General features: G+C 54.9%; 1 protein-coding gene across 2 annotated transcripts; it reads left to right on the top strand.

Annotated features, from left to right (window-relative positions):
* The first annotated feature begins 5,782 nt into the window (after window positions 1-5,782).
* Window positions 5,783-15,043, top strand: LOC122929106 (HIG1 domain family member 1A, mitochondrial-like). Of its 2 annotated transcripts, none has more exons than XM_044282576.1 (4): window positions 5,783-6,043; window positions 13,674-13,781; window positions 13,902-14,036; window positions 14,110-15,043. In XM_044282576.1, exons 2-4 carry the CDS (start codon window positions 13,679-13,681, stop codon window positions 14,157-14,159), a joined length of 288 nt encoding a protein of 95 aa, XP_044138511.1. In that variant the 5' UTR covers window positions 5,783-6,043; window positions 13,674-13,678; the 3' UTR covers window positions 14,160-15,043. The 2 variants fall into 2 exon arrangements, with proteins under 2 accessions (XP_044138511.1, XP_044138510.1); XM_044282575.1 differs by having other exon boundaries at window positions 13,671-13,781.
* Window positions 15,044-16,954: the final 1,911 nt, after the last annotated feature.

Raw genomic sequence — 16,954 nt, 5'->3', positions numbered from 1 at the left:
CAGGACGCTGGGGGCCCTAGGAAAATGAGAGGGCCACATGGCAGGACACTGGGGGCCCTAGGATAATGAGAGGGACACATGGCAGGACACTGGGAAATGAGAGGGCCACATGGCAGGATGCTGGGGGCCCTAGGATAATGACGGGGCCACATGGCAGGACACTGGGGGCCCTAGGATAATGATGGGGGCACTAGGATAATGATGGGGCCACATGGCAGAACGCTGGGGGCCTTAGGATAATGATGGGGCCACATGGCAGGACGCTGTGGGCCCTTGGATAATGATGGGGCCACATGGCAGAACGCTGGGGCCCTAGGATAATGAGAGGGCCACATGGCAGGACGCTGGGGGCCCTAGGTTAATGATGGGCCACATGGCAGGACACTGGGGGCCCTAGGATAATGACGGGGCCACATGGCAGGATGTTGGGGCATAGGATAACAAGAGGGCCACATGGCAGGACACTGGGGGCCCTAGGAAAATGAGAGGGCCACATGGCATGACACTGGGGGCCCTAGAAAAATGAGAGGGCCACATGGCAGGACACTGGGGGCCCTAGGATAATGAGAGGGCCACATGGCAGGACACTGGGGGCCCTAGGAAAATAAGAGGGCCCCATGGCAGGACGCTGGGGGCCCTAGGAAAATGAGAGGGCCACATGGCAGGACACTGGGGGCCCTAGGATAATGAAAGGGACACATGGCAGGACACTGGGGCCCTAGGAAATGAGAGGGCCACATGGCAGGACGCTGGGGGCCCTAGGATAATGACGGGGCCACATGGCAGGACACTGGGGGCCCTAGGATAATGATGGGGGCACTAGGATAATGATGGGGCCACATGGCAGGACGCTGGGGGCCCTAGGATAATGGTGGGGGCCCTAGGATAATGATGGGGCCACATGGCAGGACGCTGGGGCCCTAGGATAATGATGGGGCCACATGGCAGGACGCTGGGGGCCCTAGGATAATGATGGGGCCACATGGCAGGACGCTGGGGCCCTAGGATAATGAGAGGGCCACATGGCAGGACGCTGGGGGCCCTAGGATAATGATGGGGCCACATGGCAGGACGCTGGGGCCCTAGGATAATGAGGGGGCCACATGGCAGAACACTGGGGCCCTAGGATAATGAGAGGGCCACATGGCAGAACACTGGGGCCCTAGGATAATGAGAGGGCCACATGGCAGGACACTAAATTATGCTGTCCTCCTCCTCCTGGACCTGTCCTCTGTCATCTACATTACTCTGTCCTCCTCCTCCTGGACCTGTCCTCTGCCTTCTACATTACTCTGTCCTCCTCCTGGACCTGTCCTCTACATTACTCTGTCCTCCTCCTGTCCTCTGCCTTTGACCTTACTCTATCCTCCTCCTACTAGACCTGTCCTCTGCCTTCTACATTATGCTGTCCTTCTCCTCCTGGACCTGTCCTCTGCCTTCTACATCACTCTGCCCTTCTCCTCCTGGACCTGTCCTCTGCCTTCTACATCACTCTGCCCTTCTCCTCCTGGACCTGTCCTCTGCCTTCTACATCATTCTGCCATTCTCCTCCTGGACCTGTCCTCTGCCTTCTACATCATTCTGCCATTCTCCTCCTGGACCTGTCCTCTGCCTTCTACATCACTCTGCCCGTTTCCTCCCGGACCTGTCCTCTGCCTTCTACATCACTCTGCCCGTTTCCTCCCGGACCTGTCCTCTGCCTTCTACATCACTCTGCCCTTCTCCTCCTGGACCTGTGCTCTGCCTTCTACATCACTCTGCCCTTCTCCTCCTGGACCTGTCCTCTGCCTTCTACATCACTCTGCCCTTCTTCTCCTCCTGGACCTGTCCTCTGCCTTCTACATCACTCTGCCCTTCTCCTCCTGGACCTGTGCTCTGCCTTCTACATCACTCTGCCCTTTTCCTCCTGAACCTGTCCTCTGCTTTGTACATCACTCTGCCCTTCTCCTCCTGGACCTGTCCTCTGCCTTCTACATTACTCTGCCCTCCTCCTCCTGGACCTGTCCTCTACCTTCTACATCACTCTGCCCTTCTCCTCCTGAACCTGTCCTCTGCCTTCTACATCACTCTGCCCTTCTCCTCCTGGACCTGTCCTCTGCTTTCTACATTACTCTGTCCTCCTCCTCCTGGACCTGTCCTCTGCCTTCTACATCACTCTGCCCTTCTCCTCCTGGACCTGTCCTCTGCCTTCTACATCACTATGCCCTTCTTCTCCTCCAGGACCTGTCCTCTGCCTTCTACATCACTCTGCCCTTCTCCTCCTGGACCTGTCCTCTGCCTTCTACATCACTCTGCCCTTCTCCTCCTGGACCTGTCCTCTGCCTTCTACATCACTCTGCCCTTCTCCTCCTGGACCTGTGCTCTGCCTTCTACATCACTCTGCCATTCTCCTCCTGGACCTGTCCTCTGCTTTCTACATTACTCTGTCCTCCTCCTCCTGGACCTGTCATCTACCTTTGACACAGTTGACCACTCCCTTCTGTTCCAAACTCCGTCATCTCTTGGCCCTCCCCTGGATCCCCTCACAGACTGGACATTTAGGGGCACATTTATTAAGACCGGTGTTTTAGGCCCATAGCTGGCGGTGGTTCTGCCGAAGTTATGAAGAATCACAGGCCTCTCCATAACTTCGGCGCATCCTCCTAAAACTGGTGTAGAAAATGATGAATGAGATGGGCCTGCTGGCCCGTCCTGGCCCTTTTTAGGCCTGGTGTGAGCGGGGCAAAGTTGCAGATAGCGGCACAACTAACCGTCACATCTCTGTCTGAGCCTGAAATACACATCATTTAGGCGTATTTCAGAATAGTAAATAACCCCCTTAGGCCTCTTTCACACGTGCAAAACGCATTGCACCCGCGCGATAAAAACTGAACATCGGAACGCAATCGCAGTCAAAACTGACTGCAATTGGGTACCTACTTGCGCGGTTTTGCCGCAATGCACCGGGACGCATCCGGACACGCCCATGTGAAGAAGGCCTTAGTGTCTCTCACCGATACTCCGGTTTTGCCCATCTCTGTTGACGTCCCTCCTGCTCTTCTCTATCTCCACCTTCGGCAGCTCATGGAGCCCCATGGATTTGACGACACATAAGTCTACCTCTCTGGTCCAGACCTCACCGCCATACTATCCAGAATCTCACAATGCCTATCCTCTATCTCAGGGGTGCACAGTCTGCGGCCCTTGATACTAGTCGGTGTGGCCCCCAACCATCAGACATGTATTTATCATGTATGCTCCCATTAGAGGGGAGTCCTGGGGGGCTGGCCTGACATTAGTGGTACATGGTGTGGACAGTATTTCAGGTGTAAATACCTCTTATGTTCAGCCCTCATCATCAGACATTGTGGCCCCCTGCTTCTCCTCTCGCTTTCTAAACCTTAACATGGATAAAACCGAATCTACCATCTCCCCCCACCTCACTACGCCTCCCCCTTTACAGATCTATCCCCGTCTGCTGCCTTGGGGTGACCTTGGATTCTGCCCTCTCCTTCCGACCGCACATCCAAGCCCTTTCCACCACCTGCCGCCTCCAACTCAAAAACATCTGCCGCATCTGTATGTTCCTGGACCCGGAGAGTACAAACACGCTTGTACATGCCCTCATCATCTCCCACCTGGACTACTGTAACATCCTCCTCTGTGGCCTTCGCTCTAGCTCCCTCGCTCCAATCTATCCTCAACTCTGCTGCCTCTTCTCTCTGCCTCCCCACTGCTCAGAGACTCCAACCGCTAAGTGAGTCCGTACATCTGGGACCTGACCCCGATACATCCCCACCCGTAATCTCCGATCCTCACAGGACCTCCTGCGCTCCTCTTCCTACAATCTCCTCCAGGATTTGTCCCGTGCACCCCCCACACTCCGGAACTCTGTACCCCAACATATCAGACTCTCACCGACAGTGGGGACCATCAGGAGGAACCTGAAGCCACCTCTTCAGAGCAGTCTACAACCAGTGACCCTGCTGCCGCTATACCGCCATGACCAGCTTCACCCGCACCTACTGTGTCCTCCCCCCATACCTTGTAGATTGTAAGCCTCGCGGGCAGCGCCCTCTCTCCTCCTGCACCAGTCTGTATTATGTACATGCACCGCTTATCACATGTATGCCGCTTATCACATGTGCGCTGCCTATCAAATGTGCTATAATAAAATGCCAGGACGCTGTGGGCCCTAGGATAATGACGGGGCCACATGGCAGGATGCTGGGGGCCCTAGGATAATGACGGGGCCACATGGCAGGATGCTGGGGCCCTAGGATAATGACGGGGCCACCTGGCAGGACACAGGGGGCCCTAGGAAATGAGAGGGCCACATGGCAGGACAATGGGGGCCCTAGGATAATGAGAGGGCCACATGGCAGGACACAGGGGGCCCTAGGAAATGAGAGGGCCACATGGCAGGATGCTGGGGCCCTAGGATAATAACGGGGCCACACGGCAGAACACTGGGAGCCCTAGGATAATGACGGGGCCACATGGCAGGATGTTGGGGCATAGGATAATAAAAAGGCCACATGGCAGGACAATGGGGGCCCTAGGATAATGAGAGGGCCACATGGCAGGACACTGGGGCCCTAGGATAATGAGAGGGCCACATGGCAGGACAATGGGGGCCCTAGGATAATGAGAGGGCCACATGGCAGGACGCTGGGGGCCCTAGGATAATGACGGGGCCACATGGCAGGACGTTGGGGGCCCTAGGATAATGACGGGGCCACATGGCAGGACGCTGGGGGCCCTAGGATAATGACGGAGCCACATGGCAGAACACTGGGAGCCCTAGGATAATTAGAGGGTCACATGGCAGGACGCTGTGGGCCCTAGGATCATGACGGGGCCACATGGCAGGATGTTGGGGCCTAGGATAATAAGAGGGCCACATGGCAGGACACTGGGGGCCCTAGGATAATGACGGGGCCACATGGCAGGACACTGGGGGCCCTAGGATAATGACGGGGCCACATGGCAGGATGTTGGGGCATAGGATAATAAGAGGGCCACATGGCAGGACACTGGGGGCCCTAGGATAATGACGGGGCCACATGGCAGGACACTGGGGGCCCTAGGAAAATAAGAGGGCCACATGGCAGGACACTGGGGGCCCTAGGATAATGAGAGGGCCACATGGCAGGACGCTGGGGGCCCTAGGATAATTAGAGGGCCACATGGCAGGACGCTGGGGGCCCTAGGATAATTAGAGGGCCACATGGCAGGACACTGGGGGCCCTAAGAAATGAGAGGGCCACGTGGAAGGACGCTGGGGGCCCTAGGATAATGACGGGGCCACATGGCAGGACACTGGGGGCCCTAGGAAAATGAGAGGGCCACATGGCAAGACACTGGGGGCCCTAGGATAATGAGGGCCACATGGCAGGACGCTGGGGGCCCTAGGAAAATGAGAGGGCCACATGGCAGGACGCTGGGGGCCCTACAATAACGATAGGACCACACAGCGAGCAGTTGGGGGCCCTACAATAACGTTAGGGCCACATGTCAGGATGATGGGGGTCAGGTGACTGGCTGTCGGGCTGAGTCACGGTGACGGATTTTTGCCTGAAGCGGTTTCCCGGGTAACCGTCTCGTGACGTCATCCCGCCACACACGCACACACCAAAATTTGGAGCCAGGGCACCGCCCTTCAACACGTCTCATCCTAACCGGTTCTGGACCCGCCTACATATCATCACGGCCAATCAGAGACAAGCCGGCATCCTGTGACGTCACAGCGCACGGTACCATGGGAGTTGTAGTCCGGACCCTTGATATGGCGCCTTCAGGCTCTCTGTGGAGCCGCGTCCGGTGGGGTCGTCCTTCCTGCTCGTTACCGCTACCAGGGGACTGGGTCTGGGCCGACCCGGTTGTCCGCAACAGCAGGAAGGCTATGGCCTGAGCCCCAGGAAGGTCACCATGGACTCCTACTTCACCTTGATTAAGTCTGAGGCCCCGCCCCGTGACGTCATGACCTGGTGGAGAAGTATAGGACACCGGAAGCGCCGCGCACACTGACAGCAGAAAGAAGACGGCGAGACCGGTGACAGAGGTGTGTGAGGCGGTACCGCAGCCGGACCGTGTGTGTGACCATCACTGGTCGGGGGCAGTGCTGCTGGAGGGTAACGGGGTATTATCCGGGAGAAGGGGGCAATGCTGCTGGAGGGTAACGGGGGTATTATCCGGGGGCAGTGCTGCTGGAGGGTAACGGGGTATTATCCGGAGAAGGGGGGCAGTGCTGCTGGAGGGTAACGGGGTATTATCCGGGAGAAGGGGGGCAATGCTGCTGGAGGGTAACGGGGTATTATCCGGGAGAAGGGGGGCAGTGCTGCTGGAGGGTAACGGGGTATTATCCGGGAGAAGGGGGGCAGTGCTGCTGGAGGGTAACGGGGTATTATCCGGGAGAAGGGGGGCAATGCTGCTGGAGGGTAACGGGGTATTATCCGGGAGAAGGGGGGCAGTGCTGCTGGAGGGTAACTGGGTATTATCCGGGAGAAGGGGGGCAGTGCTGCTGGAGGGTAACGGGGTATTATCCAGGAGAATGGGGGCAGTGCTGCTGGAGGGTAACGGGGTATTATCCGGGAGAAGGAGGGGGCAGTGCTACTGGAGAGTAACTGGGTATTTTTGGGGGGCAGTGCTGCTGGAGGGTAACGGGGGTATTATCCGGGGTAGTGATGGCCTGTGGGGTGCTGTAGTGTGTACATCACCTGTCATTACTAGAGATGAGTGAATTTCTCAAAATTTGATTTGGCCGGTTCACCGAATCTTCTGAAAAGATTCGATCCAAATTTATTTGCGGCGAATTGCGTTACAAACCGTCTACTTCCTGTCTGCAGAGTGCCTGTATAGCGGTGTAGAGCACTGTGCCTGTATAGCGGTGTAGAACACTGTGCCTGTATAGTGGTGTAGAACACTGTGCCTGTATAGAGGTGTAGAACACTGTTCCTGTATAGCGGTGTAGAACACTGTGCCTGTATAGAGGTGTAGAACACTGTGCCTGTATAGCGGTGTAGAACACTGTGCCTGTATAGCGGTGTAGAACACTGTGCCTGTATAGCGGTGTAGAACACTGTGCCTGTATAGCGGTGTAGAACACTGTGCCTGTATAGGCGGTGTAGAACACTGTGCCTGTATAGCGGTGTAGAACACTGTGCCTGTATAGCGGTGTAGAAGCACTGTGCCTGTATAGCGGTGTAGAGCACTGTGCCTGTATAGCGGTGTAGAGCACTGTGCCTGTATAGTGGTGTAGAACACTGTGCCTGTATAGCGGTGTAGAACGCTGTGCCTGTATAGCGGTGTAGACGCCTGTGCCTGTATAGCGGTGTAGAAGCACTGTGCCTCTATAGCGGTGTAGAGCACTGTGCCTGTATAGTGGTGTAGAGGCACTGTGCCTGTATAGTGGTGTAGAGCACTGTGCCTGTATAGCGGTGTAGAAGCACTGTGCCTGTATAGCGGTGTAGAACACTGTGCCTGTATAGCGTGGTAGAGCACTGTGCCTGTATAGCGGTGGTGTAGAACACTGTGCCTGTATAGCTGGTGTAGAGCACATGTGCCTGTATAGAGGTTGTAGAACACTGTGCCTGTATAGAGGTGTAGAAGCACTGTGCCTGTATAGTGGTGTAGAACACTGTGACTGTATAGCGGTGTAGAGCACTGTGCCTGTATAGCGGTGTTAGAGCACTGTGCCTGTATAGCCGGTGTAGAACACTGTGCCTGTATATCGGTGTAGAACACTGTGCCTGTATATCGGTGTAGAACACTGTGGCCTGTATATCGGTGTAGAACACTGTGGCCTGTATATCGGTGTAGAACACTGTGCCTGTATAGCGGTGTAGAGGCCTGTAGCCTGTATAGCGGTGTAAGCACTGTGCCTGTATAGGCGGTGTAGAGCACTGTGCCCTGTATAGCGGTGTAGAGCACTGTGCCTGTATAGCGGTGTAGAACACTGTGCCTGTATAGCGGTGTAGAACACTGTGCCTGTATAGCTGTGCTGTATAGCGGTGTAGAGCGCTGTGCCTGTATAGTGTGTAGAACACTGCCTGTAGTAGCGGTGTAGAAACACTGTGCCTGTATATCTGTGTAGAACACTGTGCCTGTATAGCGGTGTAGAACACTGTGCCTGTATAGCGGTGTAGACACTGTGCCTGTATAGCGGTGTAGAACACTGTGCCTGTATAGCGGTGTAGGAACACTGTGCCTGTATAGCGGTGTAGAAGCACTGTGCCTGTATAGCGGTGTAGGAACACTGTGCCTGTATAGCGGTGTAGAACACTGTGCCTGTATAGCGGTGTAGAACACTGTGCCTGTATAGCGGTGTAGAGCACTGTGCCTGTATAGCGGTGTAGAACACTGTGCCTGTATAGCGGTGTAGAACACTGTGCCTGTATAGCGGTGGTAGAAGCACTGTGCCTGTATAGCGGTGTAGAGCACTGTGCCTGTATAGCGGTGTAGAACACTGTGCCTGTATAGCGGTGTAGAACACTGTGCCTGTATAGCGTTGTAGAACACTGTGCCTGTATAGCGGTGTAGAACACTGTGCCTGTATAGCGGTGTAGAACACTGTGCCTGTATGGCGGTGTGGAGCGCTGTGCCTGTATGGCGGTGTGGAGCGCTGTGCCTGTATGGCGGTGTGGAGCGCTGTGCCTGTATGGCGGTGTGGAGCGCTGTGCCTGTATGGCGGTGTGGAGCGCTGTGCCTGTATGGCGGTGTGGAGCGCTGTGCCTGTATGGCGGTGTGGAGCGCTGTGCCTGTATGGCGGTGTGGAGCGCTGTGCCTGTATGGCGGTGTGGAGCGCTGTGCCTGTATGGCGGTGTGGAGCGCTGTGCCTGTATGGCGGTGTGGAGCGCTGTGCCTGTATGGCGGTGTGGAGCGCTGTGCCTGTATGGCGGTGTGGAGCGCTGTGCCTGTATGGCGGTGTGGAGCGCTGTGCCTGTATGGCGGTGTGTTTCTCTCACCCAGCATGGGTATATGTAAAATGACACCCCAAAACACATTGCCCAACTTCTCCTGAGTACGGCGATACCAGATGTGTCACACTTTTTTGCAGCCTAGATGCGCAAAGGGGCCCAAATTCCTTCTAGGAGGGCATTTTTAGACATTTGGATCCCAGACTTCTTCTCACGCTTTTGGGCCCCTAAAATGCCAGGGCAGTATAAATACCCCACATGTGACCCCACTTTGGAAAGAAGACACCCCAAGGTATTCAATGAGGGGCCTGGCAAGTTCATAGAATTTTTATTTTTTTTTTGGCACAAGTTAGCGGAAATAGATTTTTTATTTTTTTTTGTATTTTCTCACAAAGTCTCCCTTTCCGCTAACTTGGGACAAAAATTTCAATCTTTCATGGACTCAATATGCCCCTCACGGAATACCTTGGGGTGTCTTCTTTCCGAAATGGGGTCACATGTGGGGTATTTATACTGCCCTGGCTTTTTAGGGGCCCTAAAGCGTGAGAAGAAGTCTGGAATATAAATGTCTAAAAATGTTTACGCATTTGGATTCCGTGAGGGGTACGGCGAGTTCATGGGAGATTTTATTTTTTGACACAAGTTAGTGGAATATGAGACTTTGTTTTTTTTTTTGTTTTTTTTTTCTTACAATTTCCAGCTAACTTGGGCCAAAAAAAAATGTCTGAATGGAGCCTTACAGGGGGGTGATCAGGGAGTGTATATGGGGTTATCACCCCCCTGTCATTGATCACCCCCCTGTAAGGCTCCATTCAGACGTCCGTATGTGTTTTGCGGATCCGATCCATGTATCTGTGGATCCGTAAAAATCATACGGACGTCTGAATGGAGCCTTAAAGGGGGGTGATCAATGACAGAGGGGTGATCAATGACAGGGGGGTGGTGATCAGGGGTTTATAAGGGGTTAATAGCGGGGGGGTGTAGTGTGGTGTTTGGTGCTACTTATTACAGAGCTGCCTGTGTCCTCTGGTGGTCGATCCTAACAAAAGGGACACCAGAGGACCAGGTAGCAGGTATATTAGACGCTGTTATCAAAACAGCGTCTAATATACCTGTTAGGGGTTAAAAAAATCACATCTCCAGCCTGCCAGCGAGCGATCGCCGCTGGCAGGCTGGAGATCCACTCGCTTACCTTCCGTTCCTGTGAACGCTCGCGCCTGTGTGCGCGGTTCACAGGAAATCTCGGCTATCGCAAGATGACGCGCCGATGCGTCGTTGAGCGCACAGCTGCCGCCTACGGACCTCAGATCTGCGCTAGGCGGTCCGGAGGCGGTTAAGACACGTGTGTGTGTGTGTGTGTATATATATTTATTATTTTTTCTAAATAATAAATTCCACCCCCAAAAAAATAACACAACTCACTGCAGAGCGGCTAATAGGACGTACGTATCTTGCAGCCGTTTTCGGGGTGTGCTGGAATTACTGATCATAAAGTGCAAACCACCTAAAAGCAGCAGAATAACAGCAGTGTGGCTGCGCAGTCAGCGCAGCGAGGTGTAATAGGATCGCTCCTGTTCCCCAGGCTGAACCCTGGTCTCCGTTTATAGTGCAGATGATGCCTCCCTGTCCTCTCCCTGCACCTTGAATTATCTTTACACTGGAAACTGGCAGAATCCAAGATGGCTGCCGCTATTTATAGGGCTGTGACATCACAGGGCTGGCTGGCTGCTGATTGGCTGCATGCATGGCATTGTGGGTGATCCCTCCTTCCCAGAGTTCCTTGCTCCATGTCCTCACACGTGCAGCAGCCATTTTAGGAAAAAATAAGATTCGTTACCACGAAACGTGAGGAAATTCGAATTTGGTGCAAATCGAATTTTTCCTGAAATTTGGATCGAATTCTACTTGGTCAACTACGATTCGCTCATCTCTAATCATTACTGTAGACGGCCTGCGGGGGAGCTGTAGAGTACATCCCCCGTCATTACTGTAGACGGCCTGCGGGGGAGCTGTAGTGTGTACATCCCCCATCATTACTGTAGACGGCCTGCGGGGGAGCTGTAGAGTACATCACCAGTCATTACTGTAGACGGCCTGCGGGGGAGCTGTAGTGTGTACATCCCCCGTCATTACTGTAGACGGCCTGCGGGGGAGCTTTAGTGTGTACATCCCCCGTCATTACTGTAGACGGCCTGCGGGGGAGCTGTAGTGTGTACATCCCCCGTCATTACTGTAGACGGCCTGCGGGGGAGCTGTAGAGTACATCACCAGTCATTACTGTAGACGGCCTGCGGGGGAGCTGTAGAGTACATCACCCGTCATTACTGTAGACGGCCTGCGGGGGAGCTGTAGAGTACATCACCCGTCATTACTGTAGACGGCCTGCAGGGGGAGCTGTAGTGTACATCACCAGTCATTACTGTAGACGGCCTGCGGGGGAGCTGTAGTGTGTACATCCCCCGTCATTACTGTAGACGGCCTGCAGGGGGAGCTGTAGTGTACATCACCAGTCATTACTGTAGACGGCCTGCGGGGGAGCTGTAGTGTACATCACCAGTCATTACTGTAGACGGCCTGCGGGGGAGCTTTAGTGTGTACATCCCCCGTCATTACTGTAGACGGCCTGCGGGGGAGCTGTAGTGTGTACATCCCCCGTCATTACTGTAGACGGCCTGCGGGGGAGCTGTAGTGTGTACATCACCAGTCATTACTGTAGACGGCCTGCGGGGGAGCTGTAGTGTGTACATCCCCCGTCATTACTGTAGACGGCCTGCGGGGGAGCTGTAGAGGACATCACCAGTCATTACTGTAGACGGCCTGCGGGGGAGCTTTAGTGTGTACATCCCCCGTCATTACTGTAGACGGCCTGCGGGGGAGCTGTAGTGTGTACATCCCCCGTCATTACTGTAGACGGCCTGCGGGGGAGCTGTAGTGTACATCACCAGTCATTACTGTAGACGGCCTGCGGGGGAGCTGTAGTGTACATCACCAGTCATTACTGTAGACGGCCTGCGGGGGAGCTTTAGTGTGTACATCCCCCGTCATTACTGTAGACGGCCTGCGGGGGAGCTGTAGTGTGTACATCCCCCGTCATTACTGTAGACGGCCTGCGGGGGAGCTGTAGTGTGTACATCCCCCGTCATTACTGTAGACGGCCTGCGGGGGAGCTGTAGTGTGTACATCCCCCGTCATTACTGTAGACGGCCTGCGGGGGAGCTGTAGTGTGTACATCCCCCGTCATTACTGTAGACGGCCTGCGGGGGAGCTGTAGTGTGTACATCACCAGTCATTACTGTAGACGGCCTGCGGGGGAGCTGTAGTGTGTACATCCCCCGTCATTACTGTAGACGGCCTGCGGGGGAGCTGTAGAGTACATCACCAGTCATTACTGTAGACGGCCTGCGGGGGAGCTGTAGAGTACATCACCCGTCATTACTGTAGACGGCCTGCGGGGGAGCTGTAGTGTGTACATCCCCCGTCATTACTGTAGACGGCCTGCGGGGGAGCTGTAGAGTACATCACCAGTCATTACTGTAGACGGCCTGCGGGGGAGCTGTAGTGTGTTCATCCCCCGTCATTACTGTAGACGGCCTGCGGGGGAGCTGTAGTGTGTACATCCCCCGTCATTACTGTAGACGGCCTGCGGGGGAGCTGTAGTGTGTACATCCCCCGTCATTACTGTAGACGGCCTGCGGGGGAGCTGTAGTGTGTACATCCCCCGTCATTACTGTAGACGGCCTGCGGGGGAGCTGTAGAGTACATCACCAGTCATTACTGTAGACGGCCTGCGGGGGAGCTGTAGTATTACTGTAGACGGCCTGCGGGGGAGCTGTAGTGTGTACATCCCCCGTCATTACTGTAGACGGCCTGCGGGGGAGCTGTAGAGTACATCACCAGTCATTACTGTAGACGGCCTGCGGGGGAGCTGTAGTGTGTTCATCCCCCGTCATTACTGTAGACGGCCTGCGGGGGAGCTGTAGTGTGTTCATCCCCCGTCATTACTGTAGACGGCCTGCGGGGGAGCTGCAGTGTTTATCACCAGTCATTACTGTAGACGGCCTACGGGGGAGCTGTAGTGTACATCCCCCGTCATTACTGTAGACGGCCTGCGGGGGAGCTGTAGTGTGTACATCACCCGTCATTACTGTAGACGGCCTGCGGGGGAGCTGTAGTGTGTACATCCCCCGTCACCCCGTCATTACTGTAGACGGCCTGCGGGGGAGCTGTAGTGTGTACATCACCCGTCATTACTGTAGACGGCCTGCGGGGGAGCTGTAGTGTGTACATCACCCGTCATTACAGTAGACGGCCTGCGGGGGAGCTGTAGTGTGTACATCACCCGTCATTACAGTAGACGGCCTGCGGGGGAGCTGTAGTGTGTACATCACCCGTCATTACTGTAGACGGCCTGCGGGGGAGCTGTAGTGTGTACATCCCCCTTCACCCCGTCATTACTGTAGACGGCCTGCGGGGGAGCTGTAGTGTGTACATCACCCGTCATTACTGTAGACGGCCTGCGGGGGAGCTGTAGTGTGTACATCACCCGTCATTACTGTAGACGGCCTGCGGGGGAGCTGTAGAGTACATCACCCGTCATTACTGTAGACGGCCTGCGGGGGAGCTGTAGTGTGTACATCACCAGTCATTACTGTAGACGGCCTGCGGGGGAGCTGTAGTGTACATCACCCGTCATTACTGTAGACGGCCTGCGGGGGAGCTGTAGTGTGTGATGTCATGTGATCCCTCATCCTGATTGGCTGTTGTCTCCTCCAGCAGACATCATGGCTTCCAGCGCAGGCGACGTCCTCCCCACTTATGACCTCGGTGAGACTCAGACGTCAAAACTGATGAAGAAATCCAAGGAGTCTCCGTTTGTGCCAGTGGGTGAGTGTTCCCCCTTCCACGTCCCCGGGACCATCGCTCACTGTTGTGTTTTCGGGGGAGGTTCATGAATTTCCCTGTGTTAACCCCTGCTGTGCCGGTGACTGCTCTTCTGTATTCCAGGAATTGCCGGCTTTCTTGGCGTTGTGGCTTTTGGACTGTACAGACTAAGACATCGGGGAGACACCAAGATGTCCGTGCACCTCATCCACATGCGTGTGGGGGCCCAGGGGTTCATCGTCGGTGCAATGACCTGTGGTGAGTGTGGGGGGAGAGACCGCCGGGGCTGGAGACCTCCTCTACCTTGTACTGACCTCTGCTCTCTCTCCAGGTGTGCTCTACTCCATGTACAAGGAGTATCTGGCCAAGCCCAAGGAGTAGAAGCCCCATCCTTCACTGGAGAGCGCTATGGACCTCACATTGGGGTGTCTTTATTGTGGTGCGCTGGCGTCCAGCAGCTTCAGGGTTAAGTTTTGGATTAAGGACAATTCTACCCAAAGATTTAGAGACATTTATTTATTTTATTTTTGACCTCGCCTGGGACGTCTCCGCTGTGACCCCCGAACCGGAACCCCTCCCCCTCGACACAGTGGTGTAGACTCGGCTAGTGTTACATTCCGTGTGTTCTTCTTCCGACACCGAACCCCATAACATAAGGACGGCACCGAACCCCATAACATAAGGACGGCACCCGAACCGAACCCCATAACATAAGGACGGCACCCGAACCGAACCCCATAACATAAGGACGGCACCCGAACCGAACCCCATAACATAAGGACGGCACCGGAACCGAACCGAACCCCTTAACATAAGGACGGCACCCAAACCGAACCCCATAACATAAGGACGGCACCGGAACCGAACCGAACCCCATAACATAAGGACTGAACCGAACCGAACCCCATAACATAAGGACGGCACCGAAACCCATAACATAAGGACGGCACCGGAACCGAACAGAAACCGATAACATAAGGACGGAACCGGAACCGAACCCCATAACATAAGGACGGAACCGAACCGAACCCATAACATAAGGACGGCACAGAACCCCATAACATAAGGACGGAACCTGAACTGGAACTGAAACCCATAACTTAAGATGGCACCGGAACCAAGCATGGTCCAGTGTGACACTGCAGCCTCCTGAAGAGGTGTGAAGGTTTGCTACCACCCATCATCCTGCTGTAGACCATAGCAGTGACTACAGCACTCATCAGACACGGGCAGCACCAGAATAAACCATTACATTTAGTGACTCACAGATGATGTTGTCTCCATCCTGTTCAGACCCCCATGATGACTTCTTCCAGCCACGTCTCTGCTTGACGCACAGTTATCTTCGTCGTCTCACTTTGCTAACACATCTGCACCCTATATACGCAGGGCCACGTGCTCTGTGCACCCCCTACCTAGGGCCACGTGCTCTGTGCACCCCCTACCTAGGGCCACGTGCTCTGTGCACCCCCTACCTAGGGCCACGTGCTCTGTGCACCCCCTACCTAGGGCCACGTGCTCTGTGCACCCCCTACCTAGGGCCACGTGCTCTGTGCACCCCCTACCTAGGGCCACGTGCTCTGTGCACCCCCTACCTAGGGCCACGTGCTCTGTGCACCCCCTACCTAGGGCCACGTGCTCTGTGCACCCCCTACCTAGGGCCACGTGCTCTGTGCACCCCCTACCTAGGGCCACGTGCTCTGTGCACCCCATACATGATGCCACGTGCTCTGTGCCCCCCATACATGATGCCACATGCTGTGCCCTAATAGATAGAGCCGCGTGCTCTGTGCCCCCTTGTACAGTGATCCATGCTCTGTGTCCCTGTATAACATGTAGTAAATCCCCAATCCCGCAAAGTTATGCAACAATGCAGTTGAGGCCTTCTAAGGCCAGGCCAGCTTCTGTGGAACATCACAGGTGGCACGATGATGTCATCTTGCACAACGGAACGCCAAATAGCAGGGCAAGGAACCAACGATTCCCTGTCCTGGCAGCGATGAGATAGATGCTTAGTTACATCTGTGGACTCAATTGAGAGCAGCAGTGCCTGGAAACCAGGTGAATCAACTCAGTGACTGGATGCCAAGGGAGGGGACCATCTGGCACCGCCTTGAGGAGTGAAAGGCCATGCGCCCTGTGGTGTCGCACACACCCTAAGGCCGGCCCTGGTGCGTTCCAGTGTGACGCTGGGTACTACGCTCTGATGATAGCCACCACTCATCCAGGTCACCTGGAGTCCTGTGTCCTCTTATTATCACCACTCCTCCAGGTGTGACACCAAGTTCCGTGTGCTCTGCTGATGGCCACCACTCATCTAGGTGTGAGGACAAGTGCCGTTTTCTCTGAAAATAGCCACTGCTCGTCCAGGTGTTACACCAAGTGCAGTATGCTTTCGTGATGACCACTCCTCATCCAGGTGTGGTGCCATGTGCTTTGATGATAACCACTGCTATTCCAGGTGTGACGCCAAGTCCAATGTACAATGAGGGTGGCCACCGTTCATCCAGGTGTGACACCAAGTGCTGTGTGCTTTGATAATGAACACTGCTCATCCAGGTGTGACACCAAGGGCCGTGTGCTCTGCTGATGACCACTGCTAATCCAGGCATGATGCCAAGTGCAGGGTGCTCTTATGATGACCACCGCTCCCCCAGGTGTGACATCAAGTTCCGTGTGCTCTGCTGATGGCCACCACTCATCCAGGTGTGAGGACAAGTTCCGTGTTCTCTGAAGATATCCACTGCTTGTCCAGGTGTTACACCAAGTACAGTATGCTCTCGTGATGACCACTCCTCATCCAGGTTTGGTGCTAAGTGCCATGTGTTTTGATGATGATCACCGTTCATCCAGGTGTGACACCAAGTGCCATGTCCTCTGATGATGACCACTGCTAATCCAGGTGTGACACCAAGTGCCGTGTGCTCTGATGATGGCCACTACTCTGCTGCCCTCCCAGCTCCAATGGATGTAATCGGACCCCTCGGTGTTAAGCATAGCACAGCATACATTAGAAAACAAATGCCACGTAGAAAGGAATAGACATCTTCCCTAAACTAAGATGGACAGTGCACAGAGGGGCACAAACTTATTACACAGGGAGTGGGAAGGTGAGCGTCTGGCACGTTGGAGAGGCGTTGTGTTCACGGTCAGATGGCAGAAAGTGTTTGTGACAT

This window comes from Bufo gargarizans, chromosome 2 (assembly GCF_014858855.1).
Source record: "Bufo gargarizans isolate SCDJY-AF-19 chromosome 2, ASM1485885v1, whole genome shotgun sequence".
Lineage (NCBI taxonomy): Eukaryota > Metazoa > Chordata > Amphibia > Anura > Bufonidae > Bufo > Bufo gargarizans.
Note: the sequence above shows the minus strand (reverse complement) of the source record. Positions and strands in the feature narration are given on the sequence as shown.